The sequence below is a fragment of the Apaloderma vittatum genome, unplaced genomic scaffold (assembly GCF_000703405.1).
Source record: "Apaloderma vittatum isolate BGI_N311 unplaced genomic scaffold, ASM70340v1 scaffold38647, whole genome shotgun sequence".
Classification (NCBI taxonomy): Eukaryota; Metazoa; Chordata; class Aves; order Trogoniformes; family Trogonidae; genus Apaloderma; species Apaloderma vittatum.
In genome coordinates this window covers 388-23,219 of record NW_009726402.1, presented here as the reverse complement: position 1 = coordinate 23,219, position 22,832 = coordinate 388, and the positions used below count along the sequence as shown (strand labels likewise).

The 22,832-nt window shown below is 37.1% G+C and overlaps 1 protein-coding gene across 1 annotated transcript; it reads right to left on the bottom strand.

Moving 5' to 3' along the window:
• Window positions 1–104: 104 nt before the first annotated feature.
• On the bottom strand, window positions 105–20,991 carry LOC104276813 (desmocollin-2-like; the record flags this gene model as incomplete). The annotated part of the gene is made up of 15 exons (XM_009873256.1): window positions 105–302; window positions 1,088–1,324; window positions 2,605–2,726; window positions 4,814–5,047; window positions 6,631–6,846; window positions 8,475–8,617; window positions 8,841–9,100; window positions 10,154–10,339; window positions 11,517–11,651; window positions 13,205–13,371; window positions 15,139–15,283; window positions 16,167–16,322; window positions 17,523–17,633; window positions 18,090–18,292; window positions 20,907–20,991. Coding segments are annotated over 15 exons (2,598 nt in total), but the record flags the coding sequence as incomplete, so codon positions are not given.
• Between the last annotated feature and the right edge of the window lie 1,841 nt (window positions 20,992–22,832).

Below are 22,832 nucleotides of genomic sequence, written 5' to 3'. Positions count from 1 at the left end.
TCAATTTTGATAAACCTCTCCTCCCTCAATTCCGAAATACCTAATGTCACAAAACTATGAGAGCCACTTATTTACACTTTTTTTCAGCACTGTGAAAGGCACATTTATCTTTTTATGCATGTTTCTGCTAATGTCCTAAACTTGGGTTCCAGCTGATCTAAGAAGTCAAGTGCCTCTTCTTCATGCTGATCACTGCAGCAGCCTACAGAGCCAGCCAAGGATCCTTTTCCTTCATAGTTATATGAAAGGAGATAATCTTCAGAGTGCTTCTGTTCTTCATCCTGTCTGCATAGGTGCACCTTCTGCATAGGAAGAGAACACACCTTATTATTTTCTTAAATTGTTATCCTAAACATATTGCATAAAAATAATTTCTTTTGATTTACCTTTTATTGATTAATTTTTAATCAGAGTGTGTCCTCTAATGGATTCCTACATACAAAAAATGCACATGATTGGTCTATATCATTAAGACTACAAAATATAAGTATTTTAATAAAGAAATCATTTCTACTAATCATGTATGTAACAATAAAAGAGGAAGAACCTGTTTCAACAACCTGTTAGGCAACTAAAATCCACTTGAAATTAAAAGACTGATTAACATGTAACTAGTTAGGCAAGTAGTGAGAGTTTTTGATCTCCAAAGCATGAAGTAACTACATTTCTAATGCTGTACATTCATTCCTGCGCCATTGCTAAGGTAAGTTCCAGGCTTACATTCACACAAAGCAAGCAGTCAGAACAAAAGCAGTCAGTCTTAGGAAAACACAGAAAAAAAGCTTGAGCAAAGCAATTATTCTAAAGAAGTAAATATTCTAAATGAAAAATAGCATAGTGCCTGTAGTTTAAGCCAAGAAAAGAAAGTAATTTACACTTACGTTTAAAGGACATGAAAAGGGCAGTATTTCAAAAGGGATGCAGGGGAGCAAAGGAGAGGGAAAATGAAACAAAACCAAAACCAGAAAGCCACTTCTCTAGCACAAATACATGTCTTCCTTGAAAAGTCTGTATATATTGACCATAACCTACTTTCCCCCCTCAAAAAAAACCAAAACAAAACCCCACCCAGTTTCAGAATACTTACTTCTCCTAAACGAGGATGTGTGAAGTTATGCCATTCTGAGTAGGAGTATCTGCACGTATCCATCACAGGCTGTCCTCCTCCTTCTTTAATTGATCCCACAGTCTGATGTCCACCTCCCTTGACTGATTCCAAGGTATGCCCTCTTCCTTTTACCATTTCAAATGTTTGTTGGTCTCCTGTTTTTATTCCATATCCTCCTTGATCACATGTATTTTGTAGAGGAATTATATTGTGATCCTGAAAAATAATGCAGTAGGGGGGATACCTTTACTTTTTTTTTTTATACTCAAAAGATTAAACAGCTATTAGGAACTGTCAGTACTTATAATTTAAAAGTGTCCAGCTTTGCACTGTGATTTTTATATTTTGAACAAAGATGTATCCTTAGTGTATAACAATCAATAAATGGTCTTTGGAAGGGATACTATAATAAGGTGGGAAAAAAACATGGATTTAAATATGGTATGAGATCCACAAACTGAATCTTTATCCCAACGAAAGCTGTACTATAATCCATGTGCTACTATAATCCATGTGCTAGTCTCTTAAGTTATCATGCAAAAATAATGTTTGGATTTCAAAGTCAACAAGCTGTAACCCATTAAGCCAGATATACAGTCCTATGCCTAAGTTTCATTCTGCTTCTTCACACATTAAGTCTGTATGCTGGGTGAAATACAGAAAAAAAAAAAACAGTATAGGATCACAAATTAAAAACTACATTATCAGTTTATAATGGCACTACATTAGACTTTGTAAGCAACAAGAAATTTGACACTTGTCACCATTAGGATTTCTCGGTTTTCAAGGCAAAGTAAAAAAGCTTTTTAAACTAATCTTTTCTTGGAGAGAGCAAAGTCAGGGTGTGACGGACAGGAGAAGGGGAAGAGTCGGAGGAGCTAAGCCTTCCTGTGTGAACGCAGTTGGAACATGGACTATGTTCATGATAGACTGAATCTTTAAAAAGTTTACATTCCAAAAGCATGAGTGTGCTTCACTAATATGAACGGTTCAGTTGTATTTCTTCCACTGGCTCAAAAATCAACTGTATTTGGGGTCATTTTTCAGGTGAAGGGCAGAAAATGCACCTGTGGTTTACAATGACTATCTGCTAAATCTAAAAGTACTTCTCCAAGGCAAATCAATAATATTTTGCCATAAACTCACATTCAACGTAGGCAAAACAGTAGATTTCCATCTAAGCTCATTGTTGAAAATGACTGAAGTGATTAAAAAGTTCACCTGAAAGTTCCAACCAAACAGCTAAAGTCTGGAAGAAGTATAAGCAGCTAGGCTAGCAAGTACAAGATATGTTTAAATATATATAGTACTACCAACTCCTCCTAAAGTAAGAATTTTCAAATTCTTCTTATATAGAAAAGCATATCTAATGATGCCTGAATTTATTGCTTATTTCCTTTACTAAATCACTTACTTGCAGGTGGTCCTGTTCTCAGACTGAAATACTATGGGTATCTTAATTACATGTTTCTACATTGAAGTAAACTGACACTTACCATCACTTCTTCTCCTGGAGCTTCTGTATTTGAAATGATTAAATTGTGATTGGCACAATCATCAGTAACATTCCTCTGCATTACCCCAGAGCCACAGCAGCCACAAATAGTGATCAGGATTACTATGGAAAGGAAAGAAGCGAGGAAGATACTATGAACTTTACCCTCATAATGGTGTCTGCTTCTGATGGATAATTAATTTAGCTTTTTTTTAAATGCCTAAACATCAGGTATTGTTTAAAAAAATTATTTATCTCCAAAAAGACCCACACGTACAACTGTACATATACACTTTTTTTTTTTTCCAAACTGTATGTGGAGTTTTCACTACATGGTTGGACTATTTCATTCTTCTAAAACATATCTTGGTTTCCCCAAAAGAAAAGCAAACATCCTTTATGAAAACACTGTGACTCCAGAATCTTGTAGTAATAAAAATTTTAGACCAAATCCAGGTGAAAAAACGTATCTTATGCTCATAATCAGGTTGTATATATGAAGTTTTTCATGTTTGAATATGGAGATGTTAAATTATATCATAAGGAACTAATATGCAAGTTAAAGATCCCAATAACAGAAACTTCTGCTTCACAGAAAAGGTCAGAAGAACCCTGGAGGACTTCAAGCATTATGTTACAGAACAATTTTCTTTAACATCTTGTATTCGGTTTATTCCTCTTGTAATACTACTTTACGTCATCATGGAGACTCAGCCAGAAATTACTTTGTATAAAAGAATCAGCAGCAGCTAATACCTCTCCTAAACAAAGGACTAAACATCTCATTCATTTCCTTCTCTTTTTAAGTTGATAGCTTAAAAATAAAAAAGCCCACAAGGCATAGAACAGTTATGTGTAGCTGCCCACTGAGAGATCTGATCTCTGAACATACAAACTTCTGTGGAAACAGGCCAAGAGCCACTTTGAAGCTCATTTAGCTTCTGTAGCTATCAGCTGTCAGCGAGATCTGCATCAGTGGTTCTGGTGAGTTGCCTCCTGATGCTGACAGATGGGAAGAAGACATCCATGACAGCTCTAAGCAGAAAATACACAGGGTAAAACCTACACACAATAAAATAATGGGTCTGTCTGGGAGTGATGCAGTCAAGGGTTAGTGGCAAAAAGGTATCTGACATTTCACAGTGCCCCTACTGGAAATCTCCACATCTGAAAGTTCTGCCTCTGGGCTACATCATGAATTTGGGTATGTGCCCTGTTTAGATAAAATGTGGATCTATCTAACCTTCCAAATACGTGCAGTTCCCAGTGTTCCATCTACCTGAGTAAGAACAGCTAGCTGAGACTGAATAGGAGGGGCACGGTTTAGAGGTTTTCATAGGGCTAGGAAAAGGTTGGACTTTATGATCTTGAGAGTCTCTTCCAACCAAAACTGTTCTATGATTCTATGATAATTCTATGATTCTGTGATAGGAGCAAGGCAGGTTGATCATTACCAGAAAATGAAAGAGAAAGAAGGAAAAAAACATCTAAAGTATTTGTTACTATAGCTTATCCTCTGGGAATTCTAAATAATGTTATTAGTCAGACTACATCTGATTCTGCTAAAAAAATTACCTGGATTTGATACTATGTGTTGTTGTCACTGACTCACTTTTTAAGAGCAATATTAACCTGCAAAGAATCTGTTGATCTTTGGGTACTTCCAGTAACATAATGTGTATCCAAGAGTTTGGTCTACCGTGGAAGTATCTAACCTGTCCTTCAACTTTATGCTGGCTTGTGAAAAATCCCTTGTGAAATTCAATGTCTCAGAGACTCCGTGTTTTCATCCATGACACAACAAAGGTTACAAAAAGCTCTAGGAAACTGATTTCAGCATTTCTCTTTGTCGGAATGTGCATCACAAAGCCAGCACTAAACTCACAAACTTCCCTATACTCGCCTCAAGCCAAGATCTGATAGGCACTACAAATCCTATATATTTCTGAATGCAGGCTTTTTGGCCTTGCCAAAGCACACAGAACATCTTGCATAAAATGTACTTTAAAAAATAACCAGAAATCCTCACGCAGTAACTACAGGACAAGATGATACTAAGAAGCCTGTGATACTGATACAAACAGCTAAGTCAGTGAGGAGGGCTATACAACAGCCCAAACAAAAAAAAAATAAATGTTTGAGTCAGGTTTTCCGAGATAATTTTAAAACTAAGCATTTTGCCTTTGTGTTAAAAAAGTAAGTGTACTTACGCAGCAATAACAGTGATCCTAAGATCATTGCAAGGATGGCCCATATGCCAAGAGTCACGTTTCCATCACCAAGCCGCCGGGCCGCACCATCGCATTCGGTTGGAGTAACGCAATCACAGACGTTAACTGTGACCTGGTTCTCTCCTACCTTTCCCCCATTATCAATCACACTTACAGGAATAGTGTATATTCCAAATGGAACATCACCCTTTGGTGAAAGATATACAGAATTATCTATATTAAAAAAAAAAAAGACAGAAACAGATCTAGCATTAACAATATCCGAAACTCTGTTAGCATAAATGTGACCATAATCACAGTCTTTTCTGTTACAGCTACAGTGCTACCAGATCTGCATTAGGTAGTTTAAAGCTAGCTTAAACACATTGATGCAAAACTACATCTTGGAATTATTTACACTTTTGGCACCTTTTAAATGTTAGAATGGAAAAAAGCAAGCCTTATACATCCTTCTGATAACATATGATTTGAAACTCTGAAATTGATTCAGTTCATTATACTAAATGACATGATTTGGGCTTGGCAAGGAAGACTAAAAACTGAACTGACATTTATTAAAATGACTTCTGCTGGTTTGATTGTAATAACTGTATACTTAATTTATACCTCTTCTACTCTTTAGCTCTACTGCTATATTCAGTGGGAACAGCTATACCCAGCGCAAAGTAAAATTCATTTAGTATGCTGCCTTGCTTAGTGGCAATGATTAGTGACCACATTTTAAAGGACAAAGGAAATAATTTGTAAATAATATGTACAAAATAGACACTGATGTACAGAATAGTTACTTTATAATGAGGCATATGAAATTACATGCACCATCTAGAACATTTGTTCAATTTGCCTCATAGAAACCTTGACATTGGTAGACATCTTTGCTCTCGGACTTTGCCCTCTTTTGCCTTTCATTTGTGAATGTGTGACAGAACACTTCAGAATCAGACCCTTTTCAGGCTACTTCATGGCAACATAGTAGCAAGTGTATGTGGGTGCTCTTGTTGCCATCCTCCGCCAGCACCAGGAAACCACCATCAGCTATAACTTTTTTAACAGCAAATTTTATGAAACAGTAATTATTTTGGTAATAAACTATCTACTTCCAACAAAACCATAACAATTAACATAAATGTACTAAACTAAGGAGGATAGTAATGTTTTCTTTCATCCAGTTCAGCTTTACCAAAAATGAGCTGGTTGACTGCAGTACTAAGTAAAAAAATGAAAAAAAAAACCAAAAAACCAAGCCAGCATTTTTTTAGTCTGCCTCTAATCAATTTTAAGTTTCACTTTTTCAGTTCTCCACCATAACAACCAGAGAGAATTTGTATTCTTCTTTGGAGTATCAGCCATTTCATTTTTAAACTCCTTATGAATTATGAACGTGTACTTCCTTTTCCAGAGGCATTGATGCAATGCATTACATCGGTTTTTTGTTCTCTCACCTTATCTTTTTACATTATCATTTCAGACAGCAGCTGAGCTGACCTGAAGATACTCAGGACAGATTCTTGTTTATGCTTTAAGAGGCAGAATATAACATCCCTCTCCTTGCCTCCGTGATGCCAACAGTGCCATCTTCTTAACTTCTGCAGTGTTCCAAACCCAGATAAAGAATGCTTTTACAGCAAATGAGGCTGAGGAACCACTGGAGATAATCAGGGCTATCGTGTTAGTTGCACTAACTACACAAATTCCAAAGAAACATTCGTCCAGCCTATTCTTACAGTCCACCCAAGGAAGAGGTAGTCTCCTCTGGCAACCTACAGCTAAGCGAGGAGGAGGAAACCTTCACATACCATTGTGTCGAGTTAACTTCCACATGGAAGCCAAGTTACGGTCAGTTATGCGATACACAAAAGGTGTGCTGTAAGGAGACTCATCACCATCCTGTGCAGTAAGGCAGATCGGTTTTCTGTCTCTGCACATTATAAAATCAGTTTTAGCAATTCGTGGGTAATTCTTGTTCCCAGGCTGGATGCAAACCTGAATTGTCCCAGTGCCTGTTTTGCCATCTGTGGGATAAAAATAACTACTTTTAGCACTTATTTCTAACATTCACTTATTTAATTCTAGCCTAAACTTTCACAATGAAATACCACCAACTGTAATTTCAAGGTTCAGAAGTAATGTGGAAAGCAGCTTCTGATTTAGCCAAAAAAAGAGAGAGAGACTTCTCACAGACCTCTCTTGGCTGCTTCTCTTTGTTTGGCTGGTTGTAGAACATTGACAGCTCTCAAAGCTCCATATTCTGCATGTGCAGACAATGTATTTTATTGAGTGTGTGTAGCCATGTGGGGACAAATAGTGTTCCAACAGCAGGGTAAGAGGACAAAGAGCCCATAAATCAAAGAAAGAGGATGCTAAGCCAAACTGAGAGTCAAAAGCGTAAAGTGAAGGTCTCCAGCCTTTTTGTTTCTGGAAAAGAAAATAAATTATACTTTCCCCACTCTCACTTGCCCTGGGAACACAACCACTTTCCGAAACAGCAGACTGCTTTCTGTCCTCTTTTCTCTGAGTCACCATGCAGTAGCAGCATTCAGCAGTGACACATGCTATGTGACCAAAGTCTACATGCAAGAAGTGAATGAGCTCTCTATCCTAACTACGTTCTTTCCAGCACAGAAATGGCCAGTGCTTGTATATGCATTCCAGTGTAATTACATCAGGTCTACTTTTTAAAACTTTCTGTAGAGATACCTGTTTGCAGCTGCATATACTGCTTTAAATGTAACAGAAGTTCTAAACAATTTAAATTCATAGAATTTATATTTAATTTTAATATGCAAGCTTTAGACAGAGTTGGAATTTTTTGCTCTAAAGCAACTTCCAAAGTTGTGCTCTTTACTCCCACTATGTTTAAGCACATAAGGGCTAAAACTAAATCCTGCCATTGGATTTATAATGGCAGTCCATTTTCTCTTTTTTAATATAAGATACTTATTTTAGAATTAAAAGTGTGACCTATAAGCCTAACATTTTCTTTTATAATCCATTTGCTACACTTAGCATTTGAGAAGTGAAAGGTGTATTTAATTTCTTGGCTTTACAATCAGAATAATTTGTAAGAGCTTGTCACTTAAGCAACACACAGTGTGAAGACTGGTACAGAGCCTAGATGACCAAGAATAGGAGTAAGAGCACAATAACACATGCAGCAATGAATATAAGTATTGTTAGAAGTCCTTTTAAATTAGGGGTTTCCAAAAGCAGGACACCAAGAAATCAAACAGAAGAGAAAACAATAAGAGTTGCAAGCTCAACAACTTTTTTTTTCCCCAAAGTCCTCTCTCTCTGCTTTCTTTGTTGTCAATGTCACAGCTGCCAGGTGCTATCACTTAAAAAAAAAAATAGTCAGGAAATAAAAGGAATCCAATCCACAGGAAAATCTCTCAATTTAAGCTTAACAAAGGGTTTGGGGTGGGAGCAGATAACTTTTCAAAATATTGAAAATTTGCCCGGATGTCTTAAATGCTTTCCCTGCTGCATATTATTCCCTAAGCATTTCATAGAGCTATCCCAAAGACAAGACAATGGACTAGGTGGGCCTCTGGTCTAAACCAGCACAGCTGTCCCCACACTTAATTTGCACATAGACATCTGTTATAGACCACAAAGAATAATGACAACACTTAGTACTCACTTCTGTCTATTGCAAGAACTGTGATATTGCATTGACCTCGTCTCATTTCTCCTACATCTCGGTCCAAGACTTTAATGGTTCTGACTTCACCTGATTTGTCATCTATGTTGATCCAATTACACTGGCCTGGTGGTATCCGGTAGCTGTCAAGAATAATCTGTTTGCTTAGTTAAAGATCTCAAATATACACATACATGTATATGTACATACATACAGATAGAGATACATGTATTTATACACACTCACATGTGTGCATGCACACACACACACATATATATATATACCACACAGACAACTATTTCCGCCTTCCTGTATCCCACCCATGCTGTACTCCAGAAAAAATGAGTAGATAGCATTGTTCCATACCTTATGCCTTCACTATTTCCAGTTTCGGGATCCTCTGCTACGTATCTCCCAATAATTGTCCCAATGTCCTCGCATTCTTTAACGTCAATGCGTAACAAACAGGGTTTAAACACTGGTCCCTCATCCATGTCCAGGACATGCACTGTCACAGAGCTGGTGCTCTGGGAAAGTTGTTGCGAGTGTGGGGCAAGCATGTAGGGTGCCTCGTTGTTCACTGCAATCACGAGGACCCTTTGCTTGGCACTTTCGTAGTCCAGTCCCTGTAACAAAGGTGGGGTGTTGTTTTTTTTCCCTTCCATCCAATAGAAAACTTGGCATTGCTTTCACTGCCCAATTATTAAATAGATAAAACCGCAGCACATTTGTTTATAAAAGAAGTCAGCTATCCTTCTGGAACATCCAACAGTAAGGAGACATGATTTTAAGAAAATTTAAGTTCTAAATCAAAGATAGAACCTGAGAAACTACCCCCAATAAGGTAAGCAGCCCCACTGTAAAATTTTAGAAGAATACTCATAGTCAAGTACTAACAGTAGTAAGATAAGAATGAAATGTGCTGGGATATTTTCTTTTCACGTATTGAGATGGCCATTATTTTAGGTTACGTATATTTCCATTGCAGCACAAGTCAATCATGCTCCTTGATAGCAGCTACATTTATTTCCCAGTAAGAACCATTGCAAGGATATCTGAACTTGCGGGGTTGATCAGTAAGTACCTAATATTTATTCTTCAGACAACTTTTTCAAGGTCATCATATGCCTTTAATACAGCTATTTATATCCTCAAGTCATAATACTTTCTAGTCCACTATAGCATTACACTAAATATAAGAAATTATAAAACCTGGAGAGTTTTATGCTGAGCTACTATGTTTAATCAACTCCCAGAGAGAACAAGACGGAAAGAGCTTCTTAGCCCTCCTCTCCTCTGCCACACTCCCGATTCTGTTACAAACCCAGCCGTGACACATTCCTCAGCCACGTCCCTAAGCCTAAACAGCTCCAACTATGAAATCAAGCAAAAGCACCAAGCTCTTCTGGAATAATGAACCAAAGGGAATTCCTTAAATTCTGCACATACGAAACTATGGAGTAATCTGAAAGATGTTTTGTAGTTTATGTACCACGCATGAGCCTCATTTGCAGTGCATTATGCAGTCTGTTCTAGAAGAGAGTTCAGATTGGGAAGAAAGCATGATTTTCCCAATAGCTACAGATATTCTTTGTTCAAAATAAGTTCTAGATTACTGGGTTTTAAGGCAACACCTGAAGACACACAAATTGTCCTCTAGCAGTTTCATTTTTACTTACCTTGACAACACACAGTATTCCTTCATTTGTGTTTTTGTCTGTTGTAATTTCAAAGGATTGATCATCATTTCCTTTTATAATTTCATATACTGCTACTGAGCCAGGAGAAGCAGGTTCATCAAGATCAACAACAGAAACTCTCAGTATTTCTACATTGACTTTGTTTTCCTCCACTCGTGTTTCATACTTGGAGTATCAAAAAAAAAAAAAAATCAATTTAAGTCACAGAATACAGTTCCAAAATGCAGGACTGAAGAACAATGTATTTGAATAAGATTACTTTAACCCAAGGGGGGACTCTCCCAAGCTCCTATAATGTTTTATTTTGTTTTCATGCATTAGTGTATTTGCCCCTTACACTCCAAGTGAAACAGTAAACCTTTCCTGCCAGCACAAATGAAATCTCAGCTCCTTCATACACTCACACTATCACTGACATAATTAAGTCTGGAATTTTCCTTCCAGGAAAGGTAAATTAGCACAGTTCCCCTTAGTTACATCAGCTATAGCTGCTAATTTGCATACAACATGATCAAGCTGAGCATTAGAAAAGGTACTGGGGGAAATTAATAAAAATATATATGTAAACAAACCACAAGAACTTGGAAAAAAGCCAGGAAGGGTAAAATACATCTCTACTCAGATGGCAAAGGATGAAAGGATTTTTCTTATTTTTTATCTTTTTGAAGAGCTGTGTTATATTGTACAAGTTCAAGAAGCACAGATAAGAGTGATTCTGAATATTACTGAGGATATTCTACAGTAGTGAGGGGAAAGTATGTGTATTCCTCAAGGATAATGAATTATTTTTAATAAATTTTGTGTTACAAAATCTCCTGTGGTATCTGAGATGTATACATGGTTATTGAGACATACTCTCTGTCCTGAAAGACTTAAGACTGACTTATAGCTACTGATGAACAAGAAGTGGTTTAAATAATACTTCCACAGAAGAAAAAAAATGACAAAAGAAAAGGAAAAGCATAGAAAAATCTCAATGAAAATCCTTGTGTCTACTTCACTGACACTAAAATTTTCATTCACAGAAAGTCAAAAACTGGTCAAGTGGCAACAAGGTCATGACAAAGCTTAGGAGTGAATCTGTCCCCTCTCTGCAAATAGTTAAATTACAGCATTTCTAAGACCATGCATTGCAGCAGAAGTGAGTAAGTCATGTCAAATTTCTCCCAATGGACATAAGGCGAATGACTCAAAACGACTAATATACCAATGGGTCTAATTACCACACAGCACAACAACCAACAAGGCTACCTATTTGAGGGACTGCAAATCAATACATTAGAAAGGGGATAGTCTTTCTAGTTTTTAACTTTTTACAGACATTTCATTTATGAAGACTTACTTGCATCTGTTTAAAGGATGGTGCATTGTCATTTGTATCTTGAATTCTAATGACAGCTGTTCCTGTAGTGCACAAACCAAAAGGCTGACCTGCCATATCTCTCACTTCAACTAACAAAGTGTAACTGGGTACCAGCTGAAAAGATGAATACAGAAGTTTTTTATCATGTAGTTACACACAAGAGTAGAACTAAATATTTCACTCCCATTCCCCAATTCTGCTCTGCTTTAGAAAATGAAGCAATGGAGCTTTTCCCTTATGATTCCAAAGAGAGAACAAGTAAAGTGGTTTTCAGTGGCTAAGCAGCATTTGTTAGTAACGTGTACACTGTATCTACATCAAATCAAGCTTCTCACGAAGCCAGAGTTATTTTCCAATTCCTTACATTCTGGAAGATATAAATCATAGAATCATAGAATGACCTAGGCTGGAAGGGACCTTATAGATCATCTAATCCAACTTCCCTGTCATGGGCAGGGATGCCTCTACTATCTATGTCTCCTCTTTGGATGTAAAGTATTTCTCTTATTTCAGTGAAGATGACCAGAAATGGTGCTGCAATCAGCTTTTGTTTGAGCAATACCTCCCTGACCTGAGAGGCAACAGAAGGCTTTTTTCAGCCTTATAAATACCTGAACAACTAAGGAAAGGGGAACCGTAGGGGGCAGCAGGGACTGGGCACAAAACAAGAGAGTTTGCAAACCAAGACAGTAACTCCACGTCCGAATGCCTGGAAGTAGCAATAGTTTTCTCAGGTGGAAGAAAGAAATCTCCTGTTCCACTTGGTAAGTTTATCTTTAAAAGATAGGGAGCAGACTAATTTTTCAAGCTTTCCTTCCCCAGTAGTGATGGTGATTGTTTCCTTAGCAGTCAGGCTTATGCACAAAGGTTCACTGCACTTTTCTCTTGCTAAAAAAATTGGAGGGAATACCTGCAAGTGCACAATTTTGCTGCTAATGTGGATTTTAAGCCATGAAGCAGCAACAAATATACCAGAATATAACTTTTTTTATCCTCAAAATAAGATGTGCCCATAGCTGTGTTTTTCTTCTAGAATGACTGTGTTATGGTAAAAATATTATTTTGAATAACACATGTCAATTTTTCTAGAGTAAATAGTCTTTCACAAGACATTTTATCAAAAAGCCCTACCACCAATAAAATAAAAACTTAAACCTCATGCATCTTATTTACTTGAAAGATAGCTAATATGAATAAATGGTTTGCCCTTTAATTTTAGGATATGTGATACTACTTTTTAAGTTTCAGATATTGGAAATTTTTCTGTTAAGTATAGGATGACTGACTACTTCCTGAAAAACCAGTTCATCTTCAGTGTAAAGAAGCAAGAAGCACCTTAGAAGATAGAGCTTGGTTAGGAAGAAACAATGGCTCATGGGAAACATGAAGAGAGAAACAATAACAATCCACAGGATTAAAAACCCATAGGTTGAACAGCAGACCAGCAGGAGGCCTCCTGCCAAGATTAGCTAGAATATGGTAGAGCTATGGAGAAATTCTTTGGACCTATTACAGGTCTCTGGAAAGCTTCACAAGCTCCTTAGAGAGGGAAACAAAAAAAGGGTAACAGAAATGAGTTATCAGGTGATTCCCATGCCAGCAATTCAGAGTTAAGAAGCTATCTGTGTGCACTAGATGACAGCTGAGCATGTTTCAGGAAAGATCACCTCTCTGTCCAGCTGTGGTAATAACACAGTAATGACACCTGTGTCACCATGTAAAGAAAACGCTGGCGTTATTGGTGGATTTTGTGACACAATGCGGTATTTCAACGTAGTATGCAGGGTATAAGGCTCATCTCTGTCCTCTGCAGTCACTCTTCCAACAAGTACACCTGTGAACACAACATAGTCATTTTAGTTCCAGAAAAATCTGTAAATTATTTAAACAGATACATGAGAATAGCTATTTGGTCATTTAAGTCTAAATGAAAATAATATTAAAAACACAGTGAATAGTAGTAAAAATACCGTAATAGTGTAAAATTGTCTATTTTAATCCTCTGACTATTTCTTTTCCTTCTTACACAAAGGTGTAATTATTGCAACTGTGAGAAAGAAGCATCACAAGAAATACTAAAAGTTTGGATTTCAGTTAGTGTTTATGACAGTGACTCCTAACTGAGCATCCCAAATCCATCTGAAAAGGAGTTGCCAGGGGGATGAAGGAGGAGGCTTGATGCTTTTTGATATGGTTCAGACTGCAGTCCTGCCTTGTGGAGAGCCCTGCTGTACTTAATTCCTATAGCCCAAGTGGTTTGGGAATTTCACTTTATATCAATAACTCACCCAGTAAGTAGAGCAACTCAGAGAATGAAATGCAACTGGTGTTGCTTGTTTGTGCTTCCTTTTTTGTGAAGCAAGTTAAGCTTTCCCCACCTGATACCCCTAGCCAAGCAGATGAGTGGGGAATGGCAAACCACAGCTTTTGTCTGCCTTATTTTCTGGGGTCCACTTTTCTCCCTGCTTTTGTCCTCTGTTATACAGGCACATGAGGTCAGTAATGGGTAAATTCCTGCTTTTACATTACAGGCAGTAGCAACACTTTCTCCTGTCCACTCTGCCCTCTCCCAGGAAAAGTCCTAACTTAGTTCATCAGTTTACACAAACACTGTAAGCTTAACCAAAGGCGTTTCATACCTTAGACCACCACCAATTTATTTGTTTAGGAAACCAATCTGTTAAAAACTGCTGTTCTGTCAATCAAAATATCTTATGGAAGCTGTTTTTGGATAAAATGAAAAGGATAATGTTCTGAAGTTCTTACAACCACTTCAGAAACACTGAATCATCTCAGGTGTTAAAACCTTTTTTTAAACAATACTTTTTCATCATAATTGAGATGGCATTTTGGAATTTCTGATCAGAAATTTCTGAGACAGAGAGCTGCTTGAGACAGTCCAGCGCAGAGCCACAAAGATGATGAAGGGAGTGGAACATCTCCCTTATGAGGAAAGGCTGAAGGAGCTGGGTCTCTTTAGCCTGGAGAAGAGGAGGCTGAGGGGTGACCTCATAAAGTTTATAAATTAAAATGGATTAAATGGATTAAAATGATCTCTAAGGTCCCTTCCAGCCTAGGCCATTCTATGATTCTATGATTCTATGAAACACGTCAAGGCGGAGTGTCAGGAGGACGGAGCCAGGCTCTTTTCAGTGACATCCAATGACCGGACAAGGGGCAATGGGTACAAGCTGGAACATAGGAGGTTCCACAAAAATATTAGAAAAAACTTTTTCACTGTGAGGGTGACAGAGCACTGGCACAGGCTGCCCAGGGAGGTTGTGGAGTCTCCTCTGGAGACATTCAAAACCTGCCTGGACGCGTTCCTGTGTGACCTACTGTAGGTGATCCTGCTCTGGCAGGGGAGTTGGACTAGATGATCTTTTGAGGTCCCTTCCAACCCCTAACACTCTGTGACTCTGTGATTCTGTGACTAAGAAATCTTGAGCCGCTGTTTGCATATTCAGCCTTTGTTGTAAAGAAATACTCCTTAAGAAATCCAACTGAAATTGATTAAAAGGCAGGATTACACCTAGTTATACTGGTATGTAACTGAGCTGAGTAGTAATAACTGTGTTCATTGATTTAAAACAATTCTTACCAGGTTTGGAATTTTCAGGGACAGAAAACTCAAAAAGGTCCTGCGTAAAATATGGAGCATTATCATTATCATCCTCTATCCTGATTGTATGCACAAGGGGTACCTCTGGTGAATAACCATCTGGAGTGGTTGCAAAGCAAATGATCTGTAAGACATAAATTCAGTAAGTTACTTCTTCATGCTTAAGCAATAAAAAGCATTATTACACTTTTAGTGCAATGGAGGAGTCAATAAAATGAAATACAGCATGCCAAGCATACCCTTCTCAGGACCAGACTCTTCAGCGTGGAAAGGAAAGTGACTGATACCTTATGATGACAGCAGCACAAAATCTTTAAGTGTTTTCCAATCTTTCCTCTTGCCATTCCTCTCACTACAAGTATTTGAATCACACATTTTCCAAGTCTTTCCTACACATTTTTTTCCAGGTCTAAAAGGCAACCTCAGCCTTACCAAAAATTTAGATGTAAATACTGCTATTTAGAACAAAATCAAGACCAACAACAAAACTGTTTGCAAGTTACAACATAATTTTATAAAACCCAGAAATTGTTTCTGGAAATTACCCAAATATTTAGAAGCTGTTTCTAAGTGGCTTCTTACACTTCTCAGCCAGTAGAGAGAGCAGTGTACCTTGTTAAAAAAATGCCAAAACTGAAGAGCTTGAAAAAGAGAGACTCAAAAAAACACAGCGGTCCAGGGTTTCTCATGATTTTGTTTTTATGCAGATGTTTCAACCTTTCCTACAGAACTCTAGGATAACTTCAAACTCTTAGCAGAAGTGATGCAAATCCAATAGCTCACTATATTTATGCTGTACTTAGAATCTAAGCAGGGAAAACCAAAACTACTCTCAAGCTGTAGATGACTAGCTATTTCACTATTTGTCAGCACCAAATATATAACTCAGAAGAAAGAACTGATTCCAGATCTTTTATGCTCCCCATTCTCCCTTGGAACCCAGCTTTCAAAGATATACATAATAGAAAAAGAAGATTTAATTATATTTACACAATTTAGGTCTGTACCTGAAAGCTTGGATATTGTTCACGGTCTACTGCACGAGTAGCAAAGATATTTCCAGTTTCTCTTTCTATGTAAAACAAACCCTTTGGATCTTGATCAATTCCTGGTCCGCTTGCAGAATAATAAATGGTGTAGTTCTGAGCTGTGTCTGATTGGACCTATAAAGAATGCATTTTTAAGCCCAAGGAAAAACAGCAGCATCATTCCTGTGCATTTCCCCCCTTTTCATGATCAAGCAGGAACTCCTCAAAAAAAAACAAAACCGAAACTTGATTTACTTCTATTTCTTTAGCAGATTAAACTTCACAAAATAGGAGAACAGCTCACCATGTAACTGCCTTCCTTTATAATATGTGTACGTGAGAGGAGGTAGTTAATTCAAACTCAGGAATGTCTAGGACTATCAAACAATTAAAGAAATTACAATGTGCATAAAAAAATAGTTTGACATCTAATCTCTCTAAAATACTGCACATACAAAGCGCATTCAGATACAGATATTATTTCTGTCCCTGTTCAAGAGATTCTGGGTTTAGTGCATTCATTGAGAATGTGCTTGTGGCTAGAGAAGAAAAAGCAAAGAGGGAAGAGTTAAAGTAAGAAGACCACCTACAGACCAAAGATATGCTAAAGATATGCCAGAGACAGCCCCTCTGCACCTCATCACAGGCACCAAGGAGGTAACATAAGCAGCTATCTACCTACAAACACTCTCCTCCCCAAATACTTTCCTTACCTACAGAACGCCAGAAGTTAGGAAGGTAAGATTAGTAGAAGAATGATTGCTCTGCCCAGACTCTGTTATTACACTTGTCTCTACACATCTGCTACCAGCCACTCTGTAATCTAGTGAAGGCTAGATGGATCTATGATAACTTTGGTTCTTGCATTTCTCTTTCACGCCCACTTGTTTTCTTACAGTAGGTAGTTTTCCTAAGAATACAGGCCATACTCAGTCTTCAGTGTTACAGGTCTACATCCCGAGCTCTAGAAAGGATGTAGACATGCAGGTAAAGTTTCCCCCACCCTGTGTTTACAAAACCTTTTAGGCCACACTTTGTGGAGGTTTGTTTGTTGGTTGTGGGGTTTTTTTAACTACACACTTGACTGATTTGCAGGCCAAAGAGCTCTCTTCTGATAGTACGCCTCTCTCCTTTTTACAGCTTTTGCACATTTCCAGTTCACCCCCAAAACTATAATCACAAGCTATTTCAGCTACAAGATCAAAAGATACACAGAACAGGACAGAACGTGACAGAGGAATTTTGGAATGCCATCAGTAGGGAATACAAGAGAGCTCACTTTCGTTCTTCTTTTACCAGCTTGTGTCATGAAATTTGGATTCGTATAAAATATACCTGCTGTATTTGTAGTGGAAACGGTCCCAGTGAGTTCTCTATCATTACAGATGGAATAGGGCCCCATCTTCTTTTGGTTCGCTTGAGAACTGCATCTCTAGCATGCCTGGTCTTTTGTGTCTGTACGATAAAAAGACAGGTAAGAATATATCTGTATGTTCTTAACTGTTTATAATTTTGCTTAACTACTGTCCTGCGTTTCCACCTTTTTTCCCTCAGTTCCAGTTTTCCCTCTGACCATTTATTTTTCCAAGGTCTTCATTTCTGATTATACCTGCAATAATATTCCAAGACGTTTTTCATTCACTGCAATACTCTGCACAAATAAAATCTGCTTTAATTTCTCAAACACGGCTTTCAAGACTCTTGATATTCCATTTCAGAAAGGAAGTCTGTTGTCTTAAGTGACATAGTAATCAACAACTGCTAAATAAAAATACACTCTATATGAGAGCGCCCTGCCTGATTATTTGAATTCCAAAATTCAACTAGAATTACCCAGCACAAAGCTGTACTCTGTGAAATAGTATTTCAAATAAGTAAAGTATCTTGAAATTAGAAGCAAACCTTTTTTAATTCTTCCACCAAGCTAACATGTATTTTCTTTTGCACTTGTTCTTGAAGGTCTTTAAGTAATATTGTAAAAGACTTTTTCTCAGCAGACAAAGAAACAGCAGATGTTGTGTAGACAGAACCATCCTCTAGAATTCTGAAGTTCCCATCACTGGAACTGATAAACTCTGCAGTCCGAAGGCATTCTTTCAAATCAACTATAAGAAAAAAATATTCATGCAATAACTCAAACAGCAAAAGAGTAGCATCCCTCACAAACAAAAAATAATATCCCTAAGTAAAAATTAGATTTACTGATACATGGAGTCTTCAAAAATTTGGTCATTCAGTATTTAAGCATTACAAATATAGATTACAGAACCCACTTTTTACTCAGATTTCATCAAGTTTACATGAACTTCCACTCCTGTGTTCATAAATGTCTTTTAAAGGACATAGGTGCCTCATGCATATCTTTCAACAAGACACTATTACACTGGTAAAATTATTGAAGCATTGGACATGATCTAATACATTTAATGCAAAAAACACTGTAGACACACTCATTATTGGATCAGTAGCTATCACAGTTGCCTTGTGCTCTGTGCCCTGCAAAATCAGTGAAGATGATTAATTAATTAATGCAAATGCCCAAAGGAGATACTACATCTTGGAAGTTTTGCCCTCAGGAGGAAAGCACTGACTGGTACTATGTGATTTAATAGTCTTGGAAGGACAAAGACCTTCAAATTATGAGGCAGACAGATGGGAGAGATAAAGACTAACTCTAGAACAAACAATTGACATTTCTAAAATAAGTAAATGACAGAATGCCATGCAGTTTATAGGAAGTACGACGTAAGTTCAGCATACTTCTCAGGTATTTTTAACTGCAATTGCTATTCCTTGCAGCTAAAATAAACTTAAATGCAACTCAATAAACTTGGTTCTTCAGGAAGTAACTCAGTGCTACAGCTGGAGAAAAAGCAAAAATCAGAATAATCATAATAAACTGCTAGAGGACCACAGCACTATGCCAGAACAATCTGGCAACCTGAAAACAATGAAAACCGAAGACCTAAACTCTAGACAAACAATACGTGTAGTGTGTGAAGTGTCAGCACCATGTTCTCAAAATCAAAACTTTTCAATACTCCTTCACTGACATCATAGCAGATGGGACCTTGTTCTATGAAAGCTGATTACAAAATTCCCAGAGCCCAGTAGATGGAGAATTTAACACCTTATATGTAGATAATATTTTCAATAAAATAAATTTCATTTCTCTTTCAAGAATGCAAGGACAGGAAGCACAATTTTAAATAGGATGTGATTTCTTCCTTCTTCTTCTTAAGTCTTTCTTTTAATTGCTCAGTTAAACATTTCCTAGACTTTCTATAGTACTGCTACAGTGACTCCTCTCCTTGTCAATTTGTACAATGAAAATTTAGTAACGAAGAGAATATCATTGCCTCACTTAAAGGTGTCTCATGCCACTGTGTATTAGAGCACTGAATTTCCAAAAACACCAAACTGGAGATTTTGTTTCTGATGGTCATGTAAATAAACATTATGCTCAGTTAGCCATAGCTTTGTGGGATCTTTTTCTTCTTTCGGCCTCTTGCATATATTGCATAAGTCAGAAATATATAAAAAAAACCTTACAACAACTAGAAAAATCCTGACTCATTTTATTGTCTTTGTATCAACGCAAAATACATTGACTTTCTCAATAAATGTTTAAGTAATGTCATTCAACTTATAAAGGTTTTGTTAAACATTTGGGGGAAGAAAAAATGTTTAAGGTTAATGTTATGCAATTTCTTTCATAGCACTGTAATAACATGAAGTTTCATTTTTACATAAATCAAGTTCATTTACACAGACAAACGCTAAAGTCTGGAGCATATGCTAAATAGTTAAACAGCTGTAGCAACTTTTTTTTATTTTAAAATTTAATAGTAAGTTTAACTTTCATTTTTAAAGCTAAATTTTGTGAGGACTCGTGCTGCGATTAACTAGCAATCCACTTCATTTGCTCCTGCTGTAGCAATGGGGATTAGGACTGCACAGTTGGAGCATGCTCCTCTGCTGCCCTACGACTCACTCAGGGCACCTCTGAATCCTCAAATTCAGTCTCGGGCAGCACAGAAGCTTGTAGTAGCTGCTACGCCACACCTTAAAAAGCTGCCTTTCAAAGACTGGTCTGAAAAAACAGGAGTGGGGTGTTTTCTGGTCTCCCCTATTCCTCTCAGTCACCTGCACCCTGCCCTAAACCAAGACAGACCATCCAGTCAGGCAGGAGCACTCTCCCAAACAGATGTGGACGTAGGACACCTTTGCAATGTGTCCCCTCGCGTGCCCCGAGTGCCTCAGCACCACTGAGCAGTCACAACCATGTCTCACTGAGCAGCAGCTTCTGGGTGCTGGGTTCTGTCAGTTTTGTCTTCTTTTTTTTTGTTCTTTTCTACTACCCGAATGACTTACCGACTTCTTCATGCGACTGTGGGTTATAGGGGCACTTTGGAATATCAACACGCTAAGTCCTAGACTCCAAATTTTTAAAACATTAAACTCTGCCATTCTAGTTTTAAAATGAATACTGTAAGCTGGCAATTGCTGTTTAAGCAAAAGTCAAATGGATGCACAGAGTCGGTGTTCAAATCCGTAACAAACATAGGGCGTATCCTTCACAAAAAGGCTGATCCAGCAGTTTAACTGGCTGTCCAGTCATCCATTCATTCCATTTAAAAAAAAAAAAGTCTCCTTCACAGTTAACAGCATTTCCAGCAAACATCGTATTGTTAAGACAGGCATCTCGCAGTTTCTCACCTCTGCCAACTAAAGTATCAGCCTCTAGTTCAGAAGGAACATGAAAAATTACTTTCTTGCAAGCTTCACAGCACAAACTCAGTACCTAGAAAAGAAATTAAAAAATCAGGGTAAAAAAAAAATAAATTACGTGGTTATTTTGAATAACAACTACAGACACCAAAGCTGCCTTTCGTTCGTTTGGTTTTTAAGACAAGCCAGTGAAAAGCCCAGAAAGTGCTCTTCAGCTACAGAGACAGATATTATGTAGCACACTATGTAAAGTCTCCAACTGGAAACAAGATCTCGCTACTGCTCCTGGATCTGCTCATGGCTTGTTTGTTTGTGGGTTTTTGTTGGTTTTTTTTTTTATTTTCCTAAAATCACAGCAGCACTGACATTAAGAGTTCCCTTTGACTAGAAGATTTAACCTACACTATTACTTTAGTAATAGAAAGATAAAACAGCGCTTTGCTGTGCACTCCCTCCATTTAGATCCAAGGTGTCTCAGTACTAAGGTTCAATCCATCAGCGCTCAGGTTGGTAGAACCGTGGTGATGCTTAACATTAAAGGCATAAGCGTCTTATTAAAACCCCATGACGACACTAGCACTCACATATCACTTTGCATCTTCAAAGTACATTCTCAACAAACTAATTCAATCTAGCTTCAGCAATTAGATATGACATAAATAAAACGTCGTGTATCACAGCAGTCCACTCCCATATAACCAGTTACAAAATGGGGTCCTCCTCAAAATTCAAATGAGTGTTTTTATAAAAAGTATCATATGGAGGTACAAAGATTTTTCTCAGCAACAAGCAATTTAGTCCTGACCTCAGATTATGTGTGTGTGTGTAAATATATGACTATCTTGCCTAGTTTCTATCCAGATCTTTAAAATTGTAATCCAAAAATCACACAGCTAGAAATAGAGAAATGTAAATAAATGCATTCACTCTTTTAAGTACATTTATTCTTTCAGGATGAAAGTGTAGCAAAAAGGAAAGCAATTTTTATTTTGTACGTACCTTTAGGATTAAAGGTATGAAGAAGTACATAGGTAATGGGAATTCTGAAAATTACTTGTGATTCTTATTAAGAAAATATTTAAATAAAAATACTTTAAAATATTTAAGATATTAGGAACCTTTAGAAAGACTATGATTGGCCAAAAAAAAAAGTCGAGGAGTGGAATTTAATCATTGCATTAAAGCAATTTAAATGCTGTGTCTGCATCATAAAAGCTCTTCATACTTTTATATATATATATACAGATATAAAAATATGTATATATAAACCAACATTTAAACATCTCTGCTTATGTATTAGTAGGCACTTCCTTACTAATGGATAATTAATAAAAACACTTGTCTGATAGATGTATTAAGTTATTAAAATCACACCATTTTACTACTTTTTTCTAAGATATTTTATGAATCAGTGATATATAATTTTGAAATAGTAATGTCAAGCTAGTCTGATGTCAGCACAAAGAACTACTGAGGAGTTAAACAAATGTAAATTGGGATTATTTGTGGCTATCAAGATACAAGGAAAGACCAGGTAAAACAAGCTGTCATGTCCTTTCACTTTATACAAAGAGAACACTTCAGCTGCTTTTTGGGGTTGGGTAATTTTATTTTTTTTTTGTACTTGACAGAGGAATTTCTTTCATTTCTTATTTAATTAAATGTATGAGTAAACTCGCTTGGGTTTCTCTGGGTTTTATTATTAATACCCTAGCAAAGGCAGGCAAGCAGAGTGTCTGGAATAGTAACACATTCATTAAAATGTACATATGCAATTAATACAAAAATAATAAAGCTAGTGCTTCGATACCACCGAGGTTATTTTTTCTCTCAGGCTCATCTGCCCTTTTCTTGTGAAGGCAATGATAATAGGGAAGAAAGGGGATAAGAAATAAAAGATAAACCACTTCCACT